Source organism: Argentina silus (genome assembly GCF_951799395.1).
Source record: "Argentina silus genome assembly, chromosome: X".
Classification (NCBI taxonomy): Eukaryota; Metazoa; Chordata; class Actinopteri; order Argentiniformes; family Argentinidae; genus Argentina; species Argentina silus.
Genome location: NC_139653.1, coordinates 15,511,668 through 15,529,905, shown reverse-complemented (window position 1 = coordinate 15,529,905; position 18,238 = coordinate 15,511,668). Strand labels below are relative to the sequence as shown.

Genomic DNA, 18,238 nt, shown 5'->3' with positions numbered 1-18,238 from the left:
AGGTGTCACTGCAGTGGCTTGTAGATCCAGGCCTCTGCAATGTTTGAGAGAATCTCGCTTGGCTTTCACTGTGTGGCAGTCCAATGACAGGCAAGACAGAAGTGGTGTATCCCAAGAACCCTGCAGTGCAGCCTCAAACACTGTGTAACAACATATAGAATGAGGGAATATACAGTACTGTAGTAGGTAAATGTACTGTGATATAGCCACGGAAAAAGATTTGTGGTTTTAGCTCCTGTAAATAATTCATCAGGGTTAAATGCAAAAGAAGCACCTCCATGATCTATTGTCTTACCAACCGCACAACCCAGATGAGCAATAATCCTGAAACGTGATTCTAGGAGTGGGATGGATGGCACAGTGGCGCCACTCTCCCTGGGACTGGGTCATCATTGGCACACTCTGGTGCCCTGGACAGCCAGGACCGCTACCATTGTCAGTGGAGGTCAGCCTAAGGACGATAAGAAGCAGATGGAAACACTGGCACCTGCCCTGTCCTTATGCACCCCTCCAGCCTGGGAATGACTGGCTGGCTGTCGGCTCCACTTTAGAATTAGTTCCACAGCACTCCCTCCTGGAATAAAGGGCCTAGTTCCAATCACAAAGCAGTGAACCATTTCTTTCCCTCTGTTTTGGGTCACAATTACCTGCTATAAACAAGCATACTGTAGCTCATTCTGTGGGGGCTACCACTGTCTCTATTTTGTGTAAGCTAGAGTAGACGTCTATCAATTGCAGTCATTGCATCTTTTACAAATAACCAGTGGCTAAACATAAACATTAATTGTCCAACATCGGCTTATCAAAGCAACTGAAGCACTAAACGTCTTAGAACTATTGACATGTAGCAGTTGCCACTGTCTCGCTCTGCACCAGTCCATTTATCCAGCCATCTTTTCATAATAAAGTGTGAAGTATGTCATGAGGGGATCCAGGCCTCCAGTCACCAGGTGGCCTGGCTGGCCGGCGAATCACAGGCAGGTGGCATGGGGACGGTCATTACTTCACAAGAGTGGGCAGAATTAGTTGTGTTCTCATGCATCTGCTCATTTTTGCAGGGGACAGAAAGGGGCACACAGGGGTGCACACATAATGTATGGATCAATTCTCTCTGGGGTTCTCCAACTCCCATCCTGGCTTTCTCTTTTCTTCTGTGGCTAAAGGGGGTAAAGTAACTGAATTGAAGGTATAATGGATGATAGGCAGCAGCGCATTACTCTTTGTGGTGCGATCACATACTGTAGCCTAGATTTGTTTGTTTCTCTCAGCCTCAGACTGTAGAGGGGATGATGAGCCGACAATGTTAAAACCATGAGAAACGGCACTCTTCACAGAAATTGGAAAGACACCACATGTCAGTTAACCTTCCATTAATAATGACAATATAGCCATACGTCTGGGAGAGGATGGAACAGCCTTGATGGAAGTGGGATGATTTTGATGGTAAACTGACTGATACATTTCAATATACATTGTCTATTTGCTTTTTTTTTTAAACGGGTACATGCACATGCATACTGTACATGCATACAAACACTGACACACATAGGATTGTACACATATACCCAGGCTTGCACACCCACACAAACACACACACACACACACACACACACACACACACACACACACACACACACACACACACACACACACACGCACACACACACACACACACCCTAGGCCTAGGAGCTATTGCTGATACAATGCCCAGCGTAGGTAATGATACAGCGAAGAATTTCGGCTCTACACTCCAAAAGTTTGGATTTTAAATCAAACAAGAGATTCTCAGCTTTTATTTGATGGTGTCAATGTACATATTGGTTTCACCATTGAGAAATTATAATATACCTATATATACCTATTTTAAGGTACCCAAAAGTAATGGGACAATTGGCTTGACATGTGTTTCTGGTAAGTCAGGTGCTTTCCGTCACATCATTTGTGCAGGCATAAGAGAGCTGTCAATGTGTAGTATTGATTCTAGGTTTTGCATTTGTCTTTGGAGTCTGTGATTGGTGTGTCAACATGAGGACCAAAGGGGTGTCAATGAAAGTCAAGAAAGCCATAATAAGGCTGAAAAATCTGAAACAAAACCTCAGGCTTGCCAAAATCAACGGTTTGGAACATCATTAAAAAGAAAAAAAGCACTGGTGAGTTCAGCAATCGCAAACAGGCTGGTAGACCAAGGAAGACTTCCACAGCGGATGACCAAAGAATGCTCACCATAATTAAGAAAAACCCCAAAACATATGTCCCACCGATCAGGATATTCACTCTCCAGGAGGTAGGCGTGAATGTGTCTGAGACTACCATCCACAGAATATGTCACCAGCCAAACTACAGACGCTTCACTGCAACGTGCAAACCACTAGTTATCCTCAAAAAGGATGGTCAGGTTACAGTTTGCTAAAAAGAATGCAGAGATGTGGAAAAGGGCCTTGTGGACACATACGATTAATATTGTCATTTACCAGAGTGATTGCATGAGGAAAGTTTGGAGAAAAAAGGATCTGCCCAACATTTACAGCATACCACCTCATCTGTGAAACATGGTGCAGGGGGTGTTAAATTTGAGCATGTATAGCTACCACTAGAACTTGCTAGCTTGTCTTAATTGATAATTATAACTGCTGACAGCAGCAGCAGAATGTATTGTAAAGTGTACAGAAACATCATGATCGCTCGAGTGCAAGCTAATACCTCCAAATTCATTGGATGGTGCTTCATCATACAGTAAGACAATGACACAAAACATACTGCCATAGCAACTACAGAGTTTTTTAGGGAATGGTTTTGACTGGCCAAGTTAATCTTCAGAAATCCAACTGAACATGCATTTCATTTCTTGATGATAAGATTTTAGGCAAAAAACCCTCAAAACAAACAACAACTGAAGATGGCTGCAGTACAGGCCTGGCAGAGCATCACCAGAGAAGATACCTGCATCTGGTGTGGTCAATGGGTCGCAGACTTCAGGCATTATTGCATGCAAAGGATTGTCGACAAAATACTCAACATGAGTGCTTCATTTGGACATTGGATGAATCTGTTCCATTACTTTTGGGTAACCTGAAGTAGGGGGACTATGCATAACCTCATAGTACTTGTTTGATTTAAAATCCAACATTTTGGAGTGTAGAGCTAAAAGAAGAAAAAATGCTTCACTGTGTCATTTGTTCAATGTCCAGTCACTTACTTTTGTGTCTAAGTTGTATCTTACACTGTATCTACACAAAGTTTCTTTACTCTGAATGGCTTTAAATTGTGCCTCTATTTTGAATGCCCTTTTACTCTTCACTTTATCTGTGTCTTTGTTTTGAGTGCCCTCCCCCTAACACCAATAATTTGTCTTGTTTCCCAGGTAGTGGTCCACACCAAAGCTGGTGAGCGGCTGTACCGGATCTCACCTTGGGCCAAGTATGTAACCCAGCATAAGTCTGTCATCTATGACTGGGTACACTGGGACCCTCCACAACCTTACCTAGTAAGTGCCTCAGTTATCCCTCAGCTCTCAAGGGATATTTACAAGGAGCCTTTCATTTCACTGGTAACTGTATCAAGACTATGTTAAAAGTGCTGTAGCTGTAGGTGTTGGTTATGTATTAATAAGTTGTATTCATATCAATGAGTTGATATTAATTACAAATCATGCCTCTCATCACCCTCACTGCTTATATTACATTTTTCCAAGACACAGAACACTGTCACTAGAGTTGATGTGGTGCTTGATGCTGATCTTTAGGTGAGAGCACTACTTCATGTCCTCAGCAGAAGGATAGACAGCCAAAAATGAGAGGGTTCATATGACCTGGCCTCATTGTCCTTTATCGGCTTTTATTTGCTTCCATTTTAATTAGGGAACAGTACCCTCTTGCTGGTGATATTTCCACATCATTATGGACTTCAGACTGAGGGGTTCATGAGCCCTGGTTGTTAGCCACCACTAGATTGTCTCTATGTAGTGTCTCTTTAATCATCACCAGACACTGGGATGCAAACATTATTGTCACAATCTGTAGCAAACCTGGGTTTGTTTTCTTTCAAATACTTTGAGAATTTGATTGAGCCTGTCTGAAGTGCTAAAGGGGTGGGGCTTGCACTTTTAGGACTATTTTATTAGCTCTATCGCGCCAGGCAAGCTCAGTCAAGTGCAGCTAAAGTATTTGAAAGAATTTGAATCCAGGTCTTTGGTCTGTCGTAATACATTGATGGAGAACCAATGGAGTATCTTCAACTCGTGCAACTCATGCAAAACATCTCTTGTTTCTGACCTGATTATGTATACTGGTAATCAAAAGCATTAAAAAAATAAGAATTAACTGAAAATCAACTCAGTGTGTAATTTCACATACTGTAAGGCCCATTTTTCTTGTTTTTCTTGTGTCCAGCAAGTCCATCCTCACCCAAAGAAGCCCAACAGCCTACGTATTTATGAGTCTCACGTGGGCATTGCCTCACCTGAGGGGAAAATCGCATCTTACACCAACTTCACAACCAATGTGCTGCCTCGTATCAAAGACCTGGGTAAGAGAATCAGACAACAGAAATAACCTCTGAAAGCATGCATGCCTGCACCAGGGCTATACCCAAAGAACCTACAGAAGGGCTATGCTAAAATCAGCTTCCTATCAATGCAGATGAATCTACTTCCTCTGCTTCAAGGGTTTAGCTGTTGCAAAATGTTGCACTGTTATTTTGTTGTCTGCACAACTCTGCAAAATGGGAATGTACCAAGCATCATGAGGTTTCATCTAAGTGTTGTAGTAAATTATACTGGCAGTTAGGCTTTTTTTTTGCTCAGTTTTAAAAAAAAGAACATCTGTATCGTCTCCTACCAAGTGCTTTCATGAAGTACACAGTGTAAGCATTGAGAAAATATTAGAATATAATCCACTAACAAGCAAATCTGAGCCTGCAAAACGTTTTGAAAAGCAATACTTGGAGAGGCAGGGCTAGAGAGGTCTGTCTCACATCTAGCAGTGGTCCTTAACCCAGCAGACCTGCTGTTTTTTGACCGCTACTATTCCTAACACCAACACTTTCAAGGGTCTCTTCAGTGCCAGGCCTGTCGCATTCATTCTGCACAAAGCCACTTCTGCAAGTCAACATCCTGTTTACTAGCTTCAGCCACAACCTGAAGTGGTCATTACTGTTGGACAGGGGTGGACAGGGGAGCTCTGCAGCATAAATCACACACATAAGGAGAGGAGCGAGGTCGCTAAGCTCCCAACTCATTTGGCTGTGTGCATTTGTCTGATGTCCCCCCAAACAATTAATCATTATTAAAGATCAGTGCCTGCTCCCTGGTCCTACATTCATTCACTCACCTTACGTGTCTGTGTACATCGGTATATGTCCATGAATTATCATGTTTAAAAAAATATATACATATATATATCATTTCAGTTGTATCAAATAATATCACACAATATTATATTGGAAAATATCAGACTGTTTCGATTTTCACAACTACACTTGCAACTGAAGTTTGCATCTCTCAGTTCTGGCAATGAGAAAAGTTATTTACCTCACTGAGCAGGGAGGTGCTCATTGAGATGCCTTTTATGGTTTGTAAGTCTGTCATAAAGTAAGTAGTATGAGTTTAAGTAGTATTTTGCATTTCAAGAAGGTTGTGGTATATTGACATTATTAAAGGGGACAGATATTGCTGGTACAGCCAACCAAGAGCATTCAGATGAAGACGTCACCTTGGCATATGCTGTCCTTTGTAGTGGGCGTGGAAGCACTCGCCAATGCAAATTCTGTCAAGGAATCAACCTGTCAAGGAATCAACCTGTAGCAAATTCCACTGTCTGTACCGTCAGCCGCCATCTAATTTCCCCGAATGCAGAGAGATGAGCATCTATAAAAAGGGAAACTTCCTCTCACCCCTCTGCACTGTCAAACCTTGTCAGAAGCCAACATTTTTCTCAAGTTGGAAAAAAATATAGATATATAAATAAATGTATGCTCCAAACAACAATAGAAAGAGCACAGGGCCTCCATTGGGAGTCCCCTTCTGCTGTTTAAAAGCCTGTCAATGTGATCTTTCACTTGTAGAGCCGTTTCCGTAGGTCGTACAGGAGTGTTGTTCATGACTTCATGACGCTGGTGTTTCCCCATGGCCACTGCTTGTCTTGAGGATATGGGATTTAGTGTCAACATAAAAGGCCAGTGGCTCCCATGTATGAGCACACCTGTCAAGGCTGATAGGAGGAAAACAGGCAATGAGGGTGTCAGGAGTTGATAATTATTGGCTATATTAATTTGTTTTGAGAATAATATTGGCTCAAATTACTGAAAAGGTGTGCAATGTTTTTTCAAGGAGATTAAATGTTTTTAATAAGACCAAGCCACCAGACTGTCAGACTGCATTGTTTCTGTGTGTTAGTTGTCGAAACCATACATAGTTCAGTAGTTACCCCACAGCTTATACTTAATTAAACACATGTAGCTGGTCAGAAATAACTATCAAATGCATTTGGTTTATTAACACTTGCAAACAGTTAATTATATGTTTTCCTCATTGCATTCAGGTTACAACTGTATCCAACTGATGGCTATCATGGAGCATGCCTACTATGCTAGCTTTGGTTATCAAGTCACAAGTTTCTTTGCTGCATCCAGGTAATTATCTTTACCAAATTACTATGATTTTACATTAACTGATTTGGCAATTTGTACTACAGAAAAACGAACTGAGTAAAGTGGTAATATTTAGTAGGAGGTTGTTAGTTTGATATTAGCAAATGTGTACTGTGGTAATATGGTTACTTTCTTACATCTATTGGGTGTATTACTCCCTGTTAGTTGTTGGTAGCTAATGCACATAACATGTTCACAGTGCCCTCCATAAGTATTGGAAAGAGGAAGCATTTTGTCTTCTTTTAGCTCTATACTCAGTTTGGATTTGAAATCACCATGGGGTCAAAGTAGAGATTCTCAGCTTTAATTCAAAGTTGTTGTTTTTCAGACTGCGTTCACCATTTAGAATGGTGCAATAACTGCTTAAAGTCTGCAACGCATTGACCCCACCAGACACTGGGTATATTCTCTGGTGATTCCCTGCCAGGCCTTTACTGCAGCCATCATCAGTTGTTGTTTGTTTTGAGGTCTTTTTGCCTAAAATCTTATCATCAGGAAATTAAATCCATGTTCAATTGGATTTCAATCTGAAGATTGCCAAGCAATAACTTTCTGCTTTTTGGCCCTGAAAAACTCTGTAGTTGCTATGGCAGCATGTTTGGTGTTATTGTCTTACAGTATGATGATGCGTCATCCAATGAATTTGGAGGCATTTTCTGGTACTCGAGCAGACAAGATGTTTCTGTACAAGACAAGTGTGCCAGTTCTTGTGGCAGCTATACATGCCCAAACCATAGCACCACCTCTACCATGTTTCACAGATGAGGTGGTATGCTGTAAATCTTGGACAGATCTTTTTTCTCCAAACTTTCCTCTTGCAATCACTCTGGTACATGATAATATTCATCTTATCTGTCCACAAGACCATTTTCCAGACCTCTGCAGGCTTTTTAGGTACTTTTTAACAAACTGTAACCTGACCATTCTTTTTGAGGTGGTTATAACTAGTGGTTTCAACCTTGCATTGAAGCCTCTGTAGTTAGGGTTCTGACATATTCTGTGGATGGTAGTCTCTGACACATTCACGCCTAACTCCTGGAGAGTGTTCCTGATCTGTGGGAGTTTTTTTTTTTAAATAATTGTTATCATTATTATGGTGAGCATTCTCCTGCCATCCACTGGAGATGTCTTCCTTGGCCTACCAGCCCATTTGTGTTTGCTGTGCTCACCAGTGCTTTCCTTTCTTTTAATGATGTTACAAACTGTTGATTTTGGTAAGTCTAAGGTTTTGACTATTTTTCTGATTTGATTTTTCTGATATTCCAGCCTCATAATGGCTTCCTTGACTTTCATTGACATCTCTTTTGTCTTCATGTTGACAGACACCAAGAGCAGACTCCAAAGGCAAATGCAAACCGTAGAATCAATACTTGACATTGACAGCTCTCTTATGCCTGCAGAAATGATGTGACCAGAAACACCTGTCAAACCAATTTTCCAATACTTTTGGTGCCCTGAAAGATAGAGACTATGTTTTAATTTCTAAATGGGTTGTAATTTCTAAATAGTGAAACCAATCAGAAAAAAGAAAACATTGAATTAAAGTTGAGCATCTGTACTTTACCATAATAGTATTGTTTGATTTCAAATCCAAACTGTTGGGAGTATAGACAAAATGCTTCCTCTTCCCAATACTTATGGAGGGCACTGTATTTTGGAGGATTGAGTGATGCCTTGCACTGTTCATAAAAACAGTGACCTGAATCATGGTTGTAAATCAAGGTGACAGATTCTGACACCAGCAATAATCTCCCTGTAAACACATTTGCAGTTAAACCTGGGAAATAGATGAGACACAGATAAAGATGAACTAGTCAGGAAATGTATTTATGTGCAGGTCTGCCTACCATGCTTGGAGGAGAGTAGAGGCCCAAAGTGTAATGTATACAGAGTAATTTCACCCATGATTGATCTCCCATAGTCATTTGAAACCTGAGTGGCCGGATACCAGGAAGCATGGTCATACTGTCGCGCAGTGCTCTGTTTGCAAGGAAACTGATATATTGATAGCTGGAAGGACAGATGAGATGTCACAGGACAATAACATGAGGAGTGTACAAAAAGAGGTGTCTGTGTCCTTCAGTCTGTGGTGAGCAGGGAGTGGTCAGCAGGGGAAAATAACACTGAGCGTCTCACTCACGCTTCTCCTAACTTTCAAACAAATCCCTGAGTCTATGAGCTTTCGTAGTTACAACATCTCTGGTTACAACCTAAAATAAAGCATAAGAGTAAAATGTAACTACACACAACAGCATGAGATAGCAACTTACACGCGACCATGTGAGATAGAAAATGTATTTTGACAAGGATATGTGTGAAACTTAAAGCAGGAGGTTCATTCTGTTGAATTTTCAATACCTCAGAAGTCATGCTAATGTATGTTTTGTGATCTTTGCCTTAATATTGGTTAAAAATTGGCTGGTAAAAAATATGAGTGGCTGGTGAATTTTCTCATCCACCAGACACCTTGGCTGGTAGACCAAAAAGTTAATTTTACACCCTGTGGTCAGTGTGCATAAATGTGTTCCTTTGTGACCCTTTGTCTTGTAATGAATAAATGCACAAGAATGGATTGTCTTGCCATGCTAGGAATAGGAAATGTGAGTGCACAGGTTTCAAATGGCATTGTAATGTGTGTGTGTGTGTGTGTGTGTGTGTGTGTGTGTGTGTGTGTGTGTGTGTGTGGGTTGGTGGATGGGTATGTGTGTGGGTATGTGTCCTCAGTCGCTTTGGCACCCCAGATGAGCTGAAGCAGCTGATAGATGTGGCCCATTCCCTGGGCATCATAGTGCTGTTGGATGTGGTCCACAGCCATGCCTCCAAGAACACTGAAGACGGCCTGAACTGCTTCGATGGCTCTGACTCTTGCTTCTTCCACTCACCACCTAGAGGAGAGCACAGCCTGTGGGATAGCCGCCTCTTCAACTACTCCAGGTACTATAACCCTAGCTCTTCCCAGAGCTTTAGTGGCCTTACTGCATGTAGGCATCTATAGCACACAAGGTGTGAAGTGCTGATGAAAGCCACCACAAGGTGGTGACAAGAGCTGTGAAGGATTTTGAAAAGAGAATGGTTTGCCTTATCAGATAGATTAGCAAAATCAAGTTTATTATAGCATATCATGAATTACTGAGATGAAGAGTGGAAATGGTTTAAATATCAGGTTATTTTCTCTCACAGTGCAGAGAAGCGGGGGAAATGTTTTAGCACAATCTGACACGAATAAGCGTGAGTCTGCTTTAATAATGCAACATATTGATTACAGTATGAAGTTAGGGACTTTCCCTCTCCCTCACTCCTCTCCCATCCATCTCTCTCCCTCTCCCTCATTGCCTTTTTCATAATCTTGGCCCGTGGACACTCTGTGCTTTTAGTTTCAGTTTGTAAAAGACTTCTAACCATTCTGTCATCACCTTAGAAAAGCTCAACAAGCAAGCAAGGCTTCAGTTGCTTATTTTCTTTGCCGACGATATAGAGACCTGACTGGAGGGGTCCTGTCTCTGGCTGTCTCCCTTTGCATGTGGTGTTAGTGCAGACGAGCACTGTAATCTCCCATACCTACCAGTCTCCTTTTGTAGGACCAGGTGTTTAATTCACTATTCACCATGGGTAAAAGATTACACAAATGCACAAATTACAGAAATGATTTGTCAGTTTATTAAGATCCTTGGTTTCACAGTCTACACAGGAAAAAGTTAGGCTGTCCTGATTTCCCTTCAGTTTCAACTGTATTTAGTTTTTAAGGGTTATTCTGTCAACGCGAATGAACATTTTGTAGAAGCCTTCCAGCTGGAAAACACATACATTACAACATATTGATTACAGTATGAAGTTAGGGACTTTCATGCGAGACAGGAGTAAGGATTTTGGGTTTCAGTGGGATTGAGACTGGATAGAAAAGTAGCCTACAGTTGTTATCAGGGACGTAGGTATAGGTATAAGTATATTTCGCTTTGTGAGGGGGGTGATGGGGTCCTTGGATAAACCTTAATGTAGAACAAATCATGTCTTCATGGACACTTCATAAAATGCAACATTGTCACAGCGGCGGCTCGGCTCTAAACTTCGGCCAACTGTATCAAAAACTGTCCAAGGCTACAGCAATGATATGACAACTATATGAAATGTATTCATTTGTAGCCAACTATGATACTGATATGACGGACAGGGATAAAAAGAACAACAAGTACAGACAGTAGGCAACTATAAATGACTCCTTGGATACGGGCAGTAAAACAGTGCAAATATAATTTGTTTTATTCTCATCAATGCACATGGCATGTACATTTTTTTATGTAAGCTCTCCTTTCAATCATGTGAAATATGTTCAAGGAACTGCTGACACGAACTGCGCTCTTTGCTTTGTGAGTGCGCTCCATATAGCCTACTGCTGAAATGCGCAGAATCAACTAAGAAACATTATATCGGTATGAGGTAATAATATGCAATTTCGCAAACACACATATTCCATGTCTGACATAATTTTATGAAGTGTTTGTTCTAAATTAAGGTTTATCCAAGGACATAATTTCGAATTTCTCAATTTTCCAAATTGAAACGACAACTCATAAGCTAATTCATCAGGCGACAATGTTTGTAAACACACTATAACACATTGTAAGCATATCCATTAGAATTGCTCAACGATACCTCCTGGTGGTTGTTTTGCCAAGGTGAATGACCTGAAATAAAACACACTAGTGCCATCACGGTAGGCCTGCAACATCGTCACACCGTCACACTAGGCTAGCGGTACATCTCTATGCCATTAGCTTTGTTCTCCAGGCTTTGATCCACAAGCTACTCAAAGCCTGATCAGAGTAAGTTTTAGGTTTTTGAACATTTAAGCTTTTCAGGGAGGTCAGTTAGCTCTTCAGACAAATCATGATGACATGAAGGTGGGGCTCCAAATGTATGAAGGATTGATTAATTATTCAGAAATCCTCATACAGTACTTTGATTAGGCTAAGCTGTAGTTTCATTACATATCCTTGCTATCACTATCTACCGATGTATGTAAACAAAAATCACACTGAAGAAATGGAAGTTAGGAGAGGGAGTGGAGAAGTGAAGAACCCTTTGCACAGGAAATTATCTCAAACTGAAGTGATGGCTTAACAGAGGTTTTGGTGGACCAAGTGTTATGAGAGTCTGGCTTCGCAAGACAAATTTACCATCAACAAATACCACTGTTATTATTCCTCTTCCCTGAATCCCTTTACAGTATACACTGTATACCCACCACTTTTTGTTGAAACCCCATCTGCTTGGGTGAAATTGTGTACCCCTTTGATTGGGGAAATATAGTTTCCACAAAACTATTTATTTTGTGATGAACCTTCTACAGTATAGTTATTATTTAATTGAAATAATCAGTTTAACATTTAAAAAAAAAAAAAAAACATACTGTACAGAGTATTTGGAGAGCAAAACAAAGACAGTAGAATTAATCAATTGTGAGGGAATGTTGTTTGCATTCAATCATCCTTTACTTGAAGGATTGTTTCTCCCTGTAGATCTAGAGTTTGGATGTCCCTGATAAATAAATGCTACAAGATTAAAAGAAGGATACTAATAACTAATTAGAGCAACCTTAATATCTCACTTGTTGGATTTGCCGTAATGCCCTTTTGGAGAGATGTATTTTCTGTGCTGTAGGCAAACGTTAGCTATGTACCCTTTAATTGACTGTGCCAAGTGGTTGACTTCTGACAGTAATTACTAAAATGTTCCTTGCCAGACCTCTCTCCTGATGATCATGTAAATAGCTCAGGTTACCCCAGTCTACTTCCTTTGCTTGTATTTGCACGCAATTGTATTTTGTAGTTCAACACCCAGCTTCTCATCATTTGGGATTGGGGTCTCAGTCTTGGTTATATCATCTTAAGATGGTCACAGATCAGTTTTTGCTCATGCAATTACAAACGTCAATTCTTTCAGTGGCTCTAATAGTGAAGTGACTTATGACATGTTTATATCACAATGCTATTGACTTTTTGTATTCACATATGATTTTAATTTTCATGCTCTGCCAATTAGTTCTTACATCCAAGGACATCAGTGGCTTTAGAATTCAATATTTTTTAACGGGGATGCGCAAATGGCATAATTTTGCCATCAAAACAGACCTCTCATTTTATTAGGCTGCATTTTGAAAATGAACTTCTGCTTATTACCATGTTGACACTAAGCTGATTTTGGTGACAGTTGAAAAAAATAAGTACTAAGTAATTGGGGAAAAGACATGCAGCTAATATTGAAATTACATTATGTTTGTGTTGTGGATGTGTTTAGAGTTCACTACAGTCTGGTGAGCTATGGGAGTCTGGTGAGTCTGGTGTATGGGATATACCCCTGTAAACTATTGTGCGTCCCAAAACTTTTCACTTCTCCTTTTCACTTTCACCACTTCCCACTACCACTCACATAGAAATAGAATGATGATATGTTTCATAAATTCCTGTTAAAGTTTTCTACCTGGAAGAGCCAATAGTGAAGAAGTTGAAGTCCACCTGCTGAAGTAAATAATGTGTGATCGCGGCTGAGGAACCAGTCATGTGTGCTTCAGGGGTCTGTTTCACAACGCAAAAGAAAGGTACAGTTGGCAGGGGTTTAATGCCTGCACACCGCCGCTGCACTTCAAAGCCGCTAGGGCCCTGTATACATGGTGTGGAGTGCTGCCAAAAGCCACCACAAGGTGAGAAAAGCTGTGAAGGATGTTTAAAAAGAGAATGATTTGCCATATCAGATACAGTCAGGGACATACTGGGACAACAAAACGGCCCTAGCTGAGAGGCTGTGTTGGTAAAAATGACAACCATTATTGACAACTAATTTGGTCATGTCTCTCTTCAATTTCATCCACAGCAGAGGCGTGTCATTTTTTCCATATAGCCGACTGGAATGGACATTTTACGATAGCGGACATGTATTCCCCTTGGTTTCGCTAATTCCATATTGCTGCAAATACACACAGCCTTTTGGACTTCCGATGACTACTGAATACCTGAGGCTCTCAAAACGCAAATTAATACAAATGCGATTTACACAAATCATCAATATAGGCTACAGGGTCCATCCGACTGCAGCCATGTATTTTCTCTGAAATATGTAGAGGGGAAATCAGGCGCGCAGGGAACAAGCATGGTGTTATTTCTATTACAATTTATTGGATGACTGTCATTTATATTCTATTCGCCCAGGTCGTTTACATAGCCAACAAATGAAAGTTTATAACGCAAGTGCACAGGAGGAAAGTAACATTGAAGTAATCAAGGTGGCAGTAGACAGCCTCCAGAAAGGATATGTCCATCCTAGAGGGAGCCCCGTCCTTCACCTCCCATGTCCCTGTAACAGGCTGGGCAGAAGGACGATGGTCCAGTTCAGTGCCATCATCTCCATTCCCATCGGAGAACTCTGTGTTGGAGGTGCAGCCAGATACTGTAGCTTGCTTAACTCGCTTTTGGCGTCCTCCTCATTCAGCTCCTCGTGAGTCTTGGATGAGGTGGGGCTTGAGGGGGCCTCAGTGCCGGAGGCAGAGTCAAAGGGGCCTGGATGAGGGTTCCCTCCATGTACCTTGTTTTCAAGAACCTCAGTATCCAGCAGAGCGCATAGCTCTCAGAAATCTCAGCAGAGCGCATAGCTGTCAGAGTCAAGAATGGCAGTCCGTGCGTAGATTAAACCATGGCATGGTGGGCAGACTTTGTGTAAGTCAGACTTCCACAAGGTACGGCCACATCCATCTTGGCAGGTTCCCTGGTGAGCTGCCTTCTTAGGACGGCATCTCCCGGATCTGGTAGAAACTGGAGCCATGTTTTCTGTGGAGAGTGGTAATTAGGGATGTTGACATACACAATATGCCATAATAGAGGGAACAACTGAAATTAGTAAACCAAAACCAAAATTGGTAATTCTCCCGCCCATACACAAAGATGGCGGATGATAGCTAGCATGGCAGGTAGCGTTGCTATCTAGCCCTGTAGTTAGCAGTAGCTAACGAGAGGGTGCTATCTCTGTCCACACGAAGCGAAGGAGCTAGCAACTGTCAGATTAGCCGTGTGCTCAAGTCGTTCGACGAGCATGCAAGCTAGTCAACCTTCTAAGTGGTTAGCCAAAGTTTACATAAGAGACCTAGAGAACATTACACACGATAAGAATTATGTCGAAATAGCAAGGGCTCAAGTAGTCCAAGAACTACGAACACCAAACTAGCCAACCTTACTGTGAACAGGGCGCTAAAATTTCCTGCAAGAGGCAAAGAATAGGTTCAGTGAATAGATTCAGAGTGTGTGTCCCATAGTGAGGGGTCGAAACGAGTCGACTGAAAGAGAACTCTGTATTCTCAGATTACATAGAGACATAGGGGAGAAACATGAAAGACTGTGTAAGCAAATCAACTTAAGTCACAGGCAGTCCTCTCTGTACTGTATACCAAAGCTATAGATTGGTATTGTTGAAGGCCCTGTTAATTGCGTGTATCTCCTCACATTTATTTTATTTTTTTAATTATTCCCCCTCACATTAAAGGGAAACAGGCTCCACTGTTGAGTCTATCAAATGCCTTTTTGAACTCACATTTAATAAGCGTAGGTTGGCAAGCAGCAGATTCCAATACATTATACAATGTTTAGTGTCAGGCACAGAGGCTGTAATAAGAGAACAGGGCTGGTGTTTCATTTCTTATTGAACTCCTGATATCAGAAGAACTCATTAGACACAGAGCAGACATGTGCCACTACTGGGAGGCATCTGAAGTGTAATTTGTAAAAGCCCAGTGGAGCACTGTGGTGTTATAGTCAGTTAATTTGTCTTTTTTTCTCAGGTTGTTTGGATGCATCTTTGTGTCAAGCTTTCCTGCCACTTGCTTTGGAGGAGAGGAATCACAGCGGGTAGCCAGGAACCTTGCCGTAAATGTTAATCAACCACCTTTGATATCAATGATCAGAAGCAAACCACGATGCTCCCATTACCTTGAGAGAACCTGACTGACACAACCTACCAGAGGTGTCAGCTCCTCCCTGTTTCCTTCCTGTTCTCAGATTCTATTTCCATACATTTCTCTAACCAGGACAATACAAATCAGCCACTGTAATAAACAAAACAAAAAATCAAATCAACTGATAAACAAAATCGTCAGCAGTTATCTGATAACAGTAATCATTAACATTCCTACCTTTGATATATATTGCGGTTGAACTGTACTCATAGGTATTAGCAGCTGTGCCTGAGCCAGATGCATCTGTATATCTTACAATGCAAGCTGTTCCTTAACAACCATCAGCTTGCTTCTGTAGATTCCAGACATCAATGCATCTTCAGGATTGATAAGAACTCAAGCTAAGAGGAAGGGCCGTGGGCTTCATTGAAATCTCTGAAGGACATAAAAGGCTCCTGTCTGTGCGATCATTCGAGTTGAATTTGTTGAAAAGTACTTTTCCACCTCATTCCACCTCAAACCAACAGCTTTACATATTTAAACTGTCTAGCATGTTTAAATGTAATTGCAGCAGTAATAAACATGTCCACTACCATGGGAGATAAAATAAAAATGCTAAATATGCTAAAATATGAATGTCAGGAATCTGTCATGATGCAAAATAATAGTTTGCTTATATTTATTAACATCCATACTATTTATATCATCCAGAAACAGAAGTCAGCCTCCCTTTAACAGAAAGATAAGTTAGATGCAGTGGAGCTCCCTGCCTTTGGAGTGGAGAACACTAACTAGCCAGGGGATATCCAGGCCCGGCATTATGTGTTTTTCACTGGTACTTAAATAGGCCTGTTCAAAGAGGGGCAAGGACACCCTGTGACAGTAAGTAAATGAATCCACCCAGTGGCCCAGGGCTTGTGTATGTATGTGTGTGTGTGTGGGGGGGGGGGTTAATGTTGGCTCCCTCAACTCCCTGTCTCTTACATTCATCCAGTATATTGGATCATTTGCATCCATTTTTAATCAATCTGCGTATTATTTCTTTAGATATAAATGCAGGCCTGAGGCCTAGCTTTTGTGGGGAGAGAGAACTATTTCAGTTCTCCTTCATGCTATCATGGCTAGAGGGATAGTGTGTCCATTGACCACATTGTGGTTTACATGATTACTGTACACATGTGAAGCTTGCACTACTGTATTTAAATTGATTCATATGACATGCTTGGCTACACAAATTGGATTTTGTACCTTACAGTATGAGGCACACAACACACTGAGTGACTTAAAGGCCAGTTTTGTTTCCTGGCTTTTCTTGAAAGAAATATGTAAAAAGCGGAAGCACTGAGTGGAGATGTTAGTCATTCACATGGTACTACAACACTACTTGAGAAAGTAAAGCCAGATATAGCTAGAAGCATTTCTCAACTAGGAAAAGAAGTTCCAGAAGAAACTTTGTGGGCTTGCAGTCTTATTTTGGTTGTGGAAATAGTTTAACGATGGTTTGGACGATAGATAGAAAGATTTGCTGGGTAGTTGAAAGAAAGTGAGATAGTAGGATGGACCAATGTATAAAAGATACTTTTAGATGGGATTGACAATACATTGGTTGATGATGAAATAACATGGAATATCGTGGCCATATTGAAACTAATCACTTCTTATATTTTGAACACCTAGGCAGATTAGGAGCTTCTCATAAATAATAATAGAATTGGAATAAATGACACTACGGATATCCTTCTCTTGCAGTCATTGATCCTAATAGGGCATAAATGATTAAATGTCAGAAGAAAATAAATGCTTAAATAAATACTTGTTACTGCAGTTTATCTATATGTGCTTTAAACTTGGTTAAAGAAAAGTCAGTTCTACAGCGGGTATTGTTTTATCAGCTGAATGATGTGCTGTATCTGTATTGCCCTGTTGCCAACATTGCTTGCTAGCTGAGGACTGAGGTGCGTTCCCGTGTGCTTCTTGTATTGGTAACCCAGTACGCATGATTGATCGGCAGAGGCCTACACATTCCCGTGTGATTCTTGTCTTCAGGGCCAGCTCTAGCCATTTTGGTGCCCTAGGCGAGATGAGGATTTCGCCCCCACCACCACCACCACATTACCCCACCAGTACTGCCTCATTACCACCCACTCATTCTACAGTAAACATATGGACCACAAACATCAGACACCACAATGGTTTCAAGACAAAAATATTTATTTTTATTTTTATGAATTAAAATTACTTGCATTTTAATTGAACCACGTGTCAAAGAATGAATAAATTGTTAAATATTACCAACTACCTTTACCTGTTAGTAACACCCAGACACTGGCACTTGGTTATTGATTACACCCTTTCTCAAAGCCAGGCCCTTGGGATGTTGCTAATTGGTCCCTGAAAATGTTGGCTTACAACAGTCAGTTTAGTCAGTTTTACTACAATTTACACTATTATTAACAAATATGTAAACAAAAGTACTATTAAAGCTGGACGACATATCTTTTGCGATGAACAAGGAGGATAAGAGAAAACGGTAAGAAAAAAAAAAACTTCAACTTTGTGCACTGTGTGCTATGTAACATCATTATCTCGCATTAGCTTTATTGCTACTTAGCTAGCTAGCTACTATAAATGAAACGTCTACACACAAACGGCATTTTA

General features: G+C 40.9%; 1 protein-coding gene across 1 annotated transcript in view; it reads left to right on the top strand.

Moving 5' to 3' along the window:
* gbe1b (glucan (1,4-alpha-), branching enzyme 1b) overlaps positions 1-18,238 on the top strand; it is a 112,083-nt gene that overhangs the window by 20,471 nt on the left and 73,374 nt on the right. Inside the window, exons 4-7 of the mRNA XM_083695941.1 lie at positions 3,362-3,484; positions 4,389-4,524; positions 6,537-6,627; positions 9,370-9,579. Of these exons, the coding sequence (XP_083552067.1) occupies positions 3,362-3,484; positions 4,389-4,524; positions 6,537-6,627; positions 9,370-9,579 (560 nt within the window). The remainder of the gene's footprint in view (positions 1-3,361; positions 3,485-4,388; positions 4,525-6,536; positions 6,628-9,369; positions 9,580-18,238) is intronic.